Consider the following 9,647-nt stretch of genomic DNA (forward strand, 5'->3'; position numbering starts at 1 on the left):
TTGCATTGTGGAGTGTGGAAGAGCTGTGGACATCAGCTACTTGCAGTACCTGGGGGAAGCTCAAGAAGCCATCCTCCAGTGTCTGAAAGATTGCAAGGTTTGGTCTGCCTTGTACGACGGAGTAAACCCTGATCCCGACACCTTTATCCAAACTCTTGCTGAGGAGAACAATACAGATGTGGAAAACCCCATGTTTCGGCTCCAGCAAAGGACACCTAGCATGTGTAGCTCCTCTCAAGTAACTCCATTTGGTGAGAAGATGCACCTGGATCTAGAATGGGATGATAGCTATGACACAGGGATTTCTCCTGGTTCTGATGTGAGCTCACCACAACCATATGATGATCTGGGAAGCACAGAAATGCAGCCACCTGCAGAGCCACCAAAACACATTAAGGAAATGAAAAAAAATGCCATCATGCTCATCAAAGGATCTTACATAGAGGAATCAGACTTTCAAGATGATGTTATGGTTTACAGGTTATGTGCCCAGAAGGATACTCAAGATGATGATAACTCCAAGGAGAAAACCTTAAATGTAGCCAGACAACATGAGGTCCAAAGCCAGACTGTAGTCAATGGGCCTCTTGCAAAGAGCCAGCTGGAAATGGACTTGGATGAGCACAGAAAGAGAGATTCAAGCTTGATTCAAGGTGTAATGAAAGAACAAATAGACCAGAAAATGATTGAGATTGATCCACAGCCAGACTTAGAGTTGAAGCTTTCTCCTCAGGAGGCAGATCATAGCTTAAGTGTAAGACTGCTGAGCACAGATGGTGAGGATTTCATTACACAGTATGACAAAATTATTAAGGAACTGGATCCAAGCAGTGCAAGCTTGGAGGAGCAGAAGTTGGATAATCCTGACCCTGTCTCTCCTGCGGAAGAGGAGGAGGACTTTGAGAATTTCTCAGCAGACACCCCTTCTGCAGAGAACCTGTCATCTCCCTTTGGACCAAAGGAGGATGTCTCTCCCAAGCATGCTTCGAGGAGCCAGAGTGCTCCATTTACAGGTGGAGTGTCCTGTTAATTACATACACAACAAACACAGGAAGGCACAATGATTAAAGGTCGTCAAATGAGATCATATTGGGTGGGTGCACAGTACATGCATGGGACAATGAACAGTCCTGGCACTGAAGAGGGTATAGGCCAAGTAGCAGAGACTGGTCCAAGGAGACTGAAAGAGATCCAACATGAAAGTAGAGCAGGGCAATCAGTGTGGTGGCTACAAATGGTGGTTGCTCAGAGGTTGGGGTTTTTTGGCTGCTGTTATGGTAATTATTTGAAATCTTGAGTCATTTGTATGTCAGAGCTCCATCATTCCAGAGAAAGCTTTTGCAGTTGAAAGGATATTGGAATAAACAGTTCTAATATACAAGGCCCAGGTACATAATTCATTTTTTCTGATGGCTTTCATCTTTGATGCTATGGATGTGGTATCTATCACGTTGCCCATTTTTTCCTCTCTGCTATTTCACATTTTAGCACAAGGTGGCAGCACTGGTGCCATGTCTGTCCTTGCCTGAGTCCATGCTCTGCCCTGGCATCCTTCTCCTCCAGTGACAGGTCTGCCCTGGCAGTTGGCATGCTTTTCTGTCTTCTGTCAGGCAGCAATTTAAGCTTGGTCTCTGCAGTCTGTCCAATCCATTCAGGAGTGTCAGTGCTGCTGGAGGTTAGAGTGGGCTTTTGATCTCTATTTGTACAACTCCTTGCACTGGTCTTTAGTTAGATCTCCTAGATACCACACTCATGCAAATAACAAAAAAGAAAATTGTATCTAGGTTTCCTCATCCGAAACAAAACCTCTAAGATGGCTTCTCATAAATTAGAAAGGAGGAGGAAAACACTCATTCGTGCCCACTGAAATGCAGCCCTTTTTGGTCAGCTATGGCCAGCATGCCTGGCACTGTTTCTTAATTGAGAAATTCAGTCTGTTTTTCAACCAATTTGCTGGGTTTGCTGTGGTGGCAATTTCCTTGTACCAGAAGCTAATCACATTCAAACCTTTCTGTTTCCTGTTATCTGCTGTCAAATACAGGCCAAAAATGTTGGCCCTATCTCTCATTCTTCATCTAGTTCCTCCCTCCATTTGTTCATTTCTAAGAAACACACACCAATCCCCTTCCCACCCAAAAAACCCCCCAAAACCCACAAAGAAACCACAACTGAGCAAAACAAAGCAAAAAACCCAACACAAGAAGCCTTGCTGTTTGCTACTCATCCACATCATCTTTTAATCTTACGCTGTTTACTTTACTTTAATGGAGATCTTAGTGATTACAAGTAAGGAGGTACCCTCAGAATAGTTGAGATTACAGTGTCTTTCATATGTAATAATATATTTGATTTGGAATGCTATGTTGTTTTTGTAGATGTATATGATAAGGACTTTTGGTTGCTTTCACTGTTTTGGGATGCTCTCACGGGAGGGGGCTTCTCCCTGCAGAATCAAATAACCAGAGCAAGGTTCCCACACCCAGCAAGTGTCAGCAGTGCAAAGATGCTCTCCTCAGGCCTATGGATCTAGGAGTAAAATGTCCTTTTGGTGTTTATATCCAATTTCAAAGCATTAGGTGCTATCATCCCAATTTTCCACAGAGCAAGAAAGAATGTGAAATTCAGGAACAAGGATTTATATCCCTTTCCCTCCCCCCCATCCATGCTTGATGTCTTGGCCACATAGAGATGCACAGTCAGGAAAGGAATAATTTTTTTACTTCTCATCCATTTACTGTGTTTCTTACAAAGCTTGCAAATTGTGCTTATTTCCCCTGATTCTCATCCCAGTAATTTCTGGGGGGAAAAAAGGCACTCCACCACTAGAGAATTTTTTTAATATACGTTAGTAACCTCTGTTGCAGTGACATACAGCACATGTAACAAGTACTAGCATTAGTTTTGCATACTCAGCTGTGAAATCTGACCCAGAGGACAGAAACAGTGATATATCTTAACTGCTTCTCCTGCAATCCTTCTTGATAAGGTAGAGCTGCCACTGCACTGTGGTCCTCAGGAGCTCTGTGAAGATGTCTCCGTGAACATTAGAAGAGAAGCATTAGTTTATGTGGGACATGAGAAACTGTACCTCAATAAAAGATTTTGGGGCTGCTCCACTGGGTACTCAGGGGGTATTCTGCAGTATGTGATACCAGCCTTCACTCTGATAACTGATGTTGTGGTTGAAGGGTAGCAGCCACATGAAGCCTTGTCAACACTGGCACTCTTACCTTTCCTCTTGGGAGTAGAGCTGTGCTGGCATTAGCCATGGTAGATGAGGCTCAAGGGAGTGCTTGCTTTGTACTCACAATCACTATAAAACATGAGAAACTTCAGCCTTTAGTGATGTTCTGTTAGGTGAAGTGGCTATGTAAGCACTTAAAATTTGATCCTTGCTGTTGCACTGGCCCAGAATTGCCTTAGCCTCTGCCTTGGGTTACAGCAGGCCTATTAAGTTGGGCTAAACCATTCCCACGTAGCTTGAATGGCAGCCATTTGGTCACTGAGGAGAGCTGTAATGGCCACCTTGTTGGGTTATGACCACCTTCTTGGCTCTAGAAATGATTGTAGCATGCAGGGCCTAGGGTGGGATATTCAAAGTTGACAATGTTGTAACTGCAGCACCCAGGGATTCTTCTGCATGGTTTCCCTAGCTTTTATGCAGCCAGAGTAGTGTAGTGGGACTGGGTGTGGAATGAGGGATATTTCTAAGACTTTGCTTATGATTAGGACACTTAGAGACTGCCTCAGGCATCTCACTGACTGTATGGTCTAATGATGTGTTGTATTTGGTTAGTCATGCTCAGCATGGCAGAGGTTTCTTTAGCTTGAGCACTAAGTGTTTATGTATTTCATGGTAAATGCTTCTGTATTTCAGTGGTTGTCCTGCAGTAAACAAGCTAAACCTATTACATATTGGTGACATTTGTATGATAAAGCCTATGTCTACCAATAATTTTCCTTCTAAATCTATTTTAATGTCCTCCCTGCTTTGAGTGGCTGTTTGCAGTACTGAAAATGCCTTCTCTTGTGATGTGAACTAGCACAGGACCTGATTTTTATCTTTAGAGTAGCATTGTTGCATATTCTTGAGAACACCACAGGGCTGGTTTTTTTTATAAGACAAGAAAGCTAGCTATAATTTACTTTTCGCAGTCCTTGTGTAAAAACAAGGCACAACAAGAGTAAAAAGGGCAGATTCAGTTTGCGTTGAACCAACTGGTACCATTCCGATTAACTTCAAGGGGAATAGAACAGTAGATCATAACGTAGTAGGCTAAATCCTTATTGGTACCTGTAAAATATAATGGTTATGTGTGTTATAAAAGCCATTAATGTAAACTCACTGGCTAGCTAGTGAAAGAGCTGCTACTCATGAAAGCTTTTAACGCCTCCGTTAAGTCTGTTTTGCCTGTTCAGATACAGTTTGGTTTTTCTCCCTACTGGCTTTAATGAGCATGTGGGAGGTCTAATTTGGCTGGTTATGATGATCAAAATTCCTTTTAAATGCCTGTTTCCTGGATCTTAGGGGTTTTGTTCTGTAAAAAAAAAGCATTGCTTCCTCCTTTTTTGCAGGGCCGTTCATCAGTGTAGTATTGTCAAAGCTGGAGAACATGCTGGAGAATTCCTTGCACGTGAACTTGCTGCTTATCGGGATTATTACTCAGCTGGCAAGTTACCCACAGCCTCTTCTTCGCTCCTTCCTGCTCAACACCAACATGGTGTTTCAGCCTAGTGTGCGGTCACTTTACCAGGTATTTGACCACAAGTGTTAGTCATGTTTATTGGAACAGTATTTTTGCTGTCTTGTTAAACCTTACTTTAGATCTTTCAGTTCCACCTGTGGCGTTCCCACCAGTCTGAGAGCCTCTTATCTCATTTAAATGTTTTAATTGCATTTATGCAAAGAACTGGAAATTCTGTATGACCATAGCTTTGCTGTAACTGTAATGCAGCTAGAGAAAGCCTGAGTATTCAGTCTGTGGCTGCACTGTGAGCCAGGGAGAAAACGAACTGTTACTGTTGTTTTGGCAGGTGCTGGCATCTGTGAAAAATAAAATAGAACATTTTGCTTCAATTGAAAAAGACTTCCCAGGTCTTCTTCTGGAGGCCCAACAGTACTTGCTTTTTCGTGTGGACATGTCTGATGCTGCAGAAGAATTGCTAACCAAAGGTAAATGTTGACCACACTCAGAGGAGTGCTGGGAGGAATGACTCACCAGCTACCTCTCATTTTCCACAGAATAATTAAAAGTAGGTGTGGCATTGTAGCTATCGTTAACCAGATGTACCCTTCTGACTTCGAAGTGACAATGCTCAGTATACTACAGTATACGGATCTATTAGGATTTTCTTTGATCTTCAGAAGCTTTTATTTGCTGCAGAAAATGTCTGTTTAAAGGAGTAACAAAATCAGCTCTTGGCTTGCTGTCAGTTTGGCCGTAAACAAACTAGCTTTCAAGGCATGAGGTGAGATGGCAGATGTGCATGATTTCCAGAGGTGTGGAAAATTGGACTTATAATGTGCCATTTTAATGTATTTTCATTCTTTGAGGCTCTGAATAATAATTTTCCCAGTTTCTAGCCATCATGGTATGTGTTTCTAAGTTTCAACGGCTTGCAGTACATTCACTCTGAAATTACTTGCTAGGGCTGCTTCTTGAAGAATTAGCCTGTGGAAGGTGCCTGCTGTAAGGAGCTGTGTGGTGCAAATGCCAATAGCATTTTGGGCTCTAAATTCTGGTGCCACAGATTAGAAAACCTTATGATTTGATGGTATTGTAGCTAGTAGGTGGGAGATGAGATCAGGAGACAACATTTAGTGTCCTTTTTCTTAGGTGCTGGCAGTAAGAACTTTTATATAATGCATTCCAAACGGCATTTGTTTATACTTCCTATTTTATATCAGTTTTCTTCTGTGGGCTTCAGAATTTGCCAGGGTGACTCATGCTGGTCATTATTTAGGGATTTGAAACAAGGCTGCTTAGTCACCCTGTTGATACATTTTCTTCTGTGTTGTGGCAACTCCTGTAAAGAAGGCACCTCTTGACAAATAGCTGGAGGATAAATACATGTTTGGATAACTGCAGACATGGTTCCCAACAAGTCTGGTGGTGCAAGTAATCAAATTGTAATTCTTGGGGCAAGTTGGCTCACTAGCCCATCAACCCACAGTAGTTAATTATATTGATTAACAAGTGTAAGGCCAGAACTGCTGCACTAGGTAGTAAATGAAAAAAAAAGAAAAGAAACTCCCATAGGATTTATTTGCATCAGCTTGAATGCCACCTTTGAGTGTCATGCAAATTAATGGTTCTCTGAAGGTTTTTTCCCCAGGTGGAAGTGGTGAAGGTTTTCTCCACAGGTCTAAGCATAACTGGCCTCCTACAGAATTCACATCTGAAAAATGGAAGCTAGGCTTAGTGGGGAACACAAATGCAAAACCAAAACATTCCAGAGGATTTCCTTTCTTTAGACAGTGATGTTGGCTGAAGGTGTTCAAGCAGAAATGGTCAGTTTGTAATTTTCTGCTTGCAGTTGAATGTAGTTTCCTTACACAGTGGCTGGAGTTCTGGTTAGGTGTGTAGAACTATAGTGATGCAGATCCCATATGAAATGCTGCCCTTCTTTCAGTGCCATTGGTGTCTCCAGAGTGCTCATTGTCTCAGTTTCTCAATTGTATGATTCAGTTTGCATCCTAACCCTAGAAAGAGGTGGACAATCCTTGTCAAAGAAAACAATAAAATCTCTTGTCCCTAGACTAGCTTTCTATATATATATTTTTTATTATTATTTTTTTAACTTTTCCCTCAGTAGGCAGTTAAATCAATTTTGATGCTTTTGGAAGGGAAGAGTTTAACAAAGAAAAAAAAGCTTTGATAGTAGACAAGTATTCTGGTTATGCTGGCTAAACCATTTACAAAACTTAAAATATTAATAATGAAACATTTTGAATTAGAAAATCTAAAAACCCCATAATCTTCAAGGGAAGCTCAAAACCTTATATTTTCATTGTAATTCATAATTTAGATGTTTTTCCTCCCATAGAACTGAAATTCCTGTACTTTGCCTCTAGTAGACAGAAATTTGTAGAATAACAATATGAATGATTGATAAGTCTGGAGTTGGAAAGGTCTTTGGAAACCTAAGAAAAGTAGAACTCCATTAGATAATTAAGTTGAAAATTTAATTTGGATATTTAGAAGTGTACAGTAATACCACAGTAGGAGAACTACAGGAAAGGGACAAAAATGCAGTGCTGTTGAACAGAGGGATTGCTCTGCTGGATCGGGGGAGGCATTCATTGTATTACCTGCTTGGAAGGGTTTCAGAAAAAGGGTGATATAACCTGAGACTGAGTTGTTTTAGTGTAAACTTAAAACCCCTTTACTCTAAAGGATTTTTAAATTCCATAGGACATTTTTGTTCCAGAAACTGAAACAATTGAGCAAAGTAAACTGCCAAGATGCATAACAGTAGTTTGCCTCTTTCTCACGTCAAACCAAAGGGCCAGGCTGTCTATCCTCCCAAGAGAGGACGGAAGGACACATTATAGTAGGTCAGCCAAAAAAAACCCCAAAACATCAACAAGCGAAAACAAGGTCATGGATGGGGCTTTGAGCAATTTGGTCTAGTGGGAGGTGTCCCTGCCCAAGCAGGGGCTTGGAACTTTAAGGTCCCTTCCAACTCAAACCATTCTGTGAAGCTGCATGCACACTAAGGGAAATGTCTTCTTAATGCAGCAATGTAGCATTTGGCTTATCTGCAGCATGTGAGTTAATGTGACAGTCCTTCTTTTGTATGTTATTTATTATTTACTTATATATCTCATGAGAATATCTGCTTGTAAGTTAGATGGGATTTTATCTGTCTCCACTTCTGACCTCAATGACATCTTGTGGCAGTTAGGTTCTGCAGGTTAATTTTTCTTTGTAAAGTATTTATGTCCATTAGTGTTAAATTTTGTCACCTTATTAGTTTCACTAAATTAATAATAATCTAATTAAAGTGCAGTTCTACTTCAGGTTGGAACAAGGAGCAGATGATTGAAATGTAAGTGCTGCTGTCACTGTAATTCCATTAGTTCTGATGCTTGAACCCTGATCCCCTGAACTCTGGCAGCAGAGATCATGTAGCAGAGCATGCGGTGGCTTTTGCCTGCTCTTTTTTTAATGTTTACTTGCTTTACAGGGAGTTAAAGTTAAGTGTAGTTAGTGGGGCCTACAGCTATAGCAAAGTCAAAATTTCAAACATTTTTTTCCTTTAGTTTCTCTCTTCCTTCCAGCTCCCACCAAGATGAGATAGCTCAGCCTCAAACCAATTTACACAATGATGAGAGGAAAGAGAAACAAAGAGAGAACTCCAAACAACATTTTGATCTGAGGGAGGGCTGGAGCACAGTATCATTTAAATTAAGACAACCATGCTGGGTCTAGATGGGTAGATATTATGCTGCTATTTTGTAAAGTAAATCCATATTACTCTTTCCTTTGACTCCTTTTCTGCCCACATATTTCTCTTATCAGAGCTGGAACTGAATAATATATAAGCCAGGGAAAGATAGCTAATAAAAAATGCAATAGAATCAGACCACATAGAACTTTAAAATGTTGGATTAGTGGGAGTATCTCTCTGCACTGAGTGTTGCAAGCTGCAGCTCTGAATGCAGCCCTTGCAAACTGGGTTCAGACACTGTACAAATACTGTGTGAGCTTAATATACTGAGTCTTTTGGATTTTTTCTTTTTCCTTCCTCTCTTTCTGACTTTAGGTAATGTCCAGCACAGCAGCAACACAGGGAAAGGAAAGGACCTCTCTGAAGCTTACCCAGCCGTCCTCCAGCCTTTCCTGGGACATAAAGGAAAGAAAGGCCTCACTCATCCCAGCCTTCCTGCGCACGTGAAGAATGCTGTACTTGCAGCTGCCCTTTTCCCAGAGTTCCTGAAGGAGCTGGCAGCTCTTGCTCAGGAGCATTCCATTTTATGTTACAAAGTACTAGGGGATTTTGAGGATTATTATTAGGGGGGTTTTTAAACGTGTTTTAAAAAAGCTTTTGGAATTTAAACAGATTTTTCATGCAAAGCTGCTTACAAAAGAAGGTTGTACTTCATTATTTCCTGAAAATACTTGATTTGGAGGGTGAAGAAGGAGGCAACATGTTATTCCACGTTACCTTATATTAGGCCTTATAATTTCCCTCTGTGCTACATAACTTATTTGAGAGATTTTTTGATACTGCTCTTGCTGCAATTTTCTACTTCATCTCCTCCTCTTTACACAGCCACCTTTCTTCAGTGTTGCTGATTCCTGTTCAGTTTCTGCAATAGACACTCGTAGGTTGGCTAAGAGAGGAAAATGCATTAGTGTTTCTGTTCCAGAAATACTCTTCTGGATAACCTGTTACAAGACAGCTTGTTTGGAATAACTTTGCCCCGTGGGACAGTTCAGGGTATAAAAAAGTTGTGAATCTGCACAAAACCCCTTTATATGAAGGGTTCTCCTTCTTCATGTCTTTCTCCTCTTCCCCCCGTCCCTTCTTTTTTCCTGAAACGGGGTTCTTAGTCACCACATCTGAAACCCCCTTTTTAATGAGTGGCTCAGGTTTTTTGAATTCAAGTGATCTTATGTGTATTAAACCCAGGACTAGCT

The 9,647-nt window shown here is 41.1% G+C and overlaps 1 protein-coding gene across 1 annotated transcript in view; it reads left to right on the plus strand.

Moving 5' to 3' along the window:
• FAM160A1 (family with sequence similarity 160, member A1) overlaps positions 1 to 9,020 on the plus strand; it is a 36,298-nt gene extending 27,278 nt beyond the window's left edge. Inside the window, exons 8-11 of the mRNA XM_009995884.1 lie at positions 1 to 1,013; positions 4,576 to 4,754; positions 5,035 to 5,173; positions 8,770 to 9,020. The exon at positions 1 to 1,013 is cut by the window's left edge and continues 9 nt beyond it. Of these exons, the coding sequence (XP_009994186.1) occupies positions 1 to 1,013; positions 4,576 to 4,754; positions 5,035 to 5,173; positions 8,770 to 9,020 (1,582 nt within the window). The remainder of the gene's footprint in view (positions 1,014 to 4,575; positions 4,755 to 5,034; positions 5,174 to 8,769) is intronic.
• The last annotated feature ends 627 nt before the right edge of the window (positions 9,021 to 9,647 follow it).

This window comes from Chaetura pelagica, unplaced genomic scaffold (assembly GCF_000747805.2).
Source record: "Chaetura pelagica isolate M959 unplaced genomic scaffold, ChaPel_1.0 scaffold142, whole genome shotgun sequence".
In the NCBI taxonomy this organism is placed as follows: Eukaryota; Metazoa; Chordata; class Aves; order Apodiformes; family Apodidae; genus Chaetura; species Chaetura pelagica.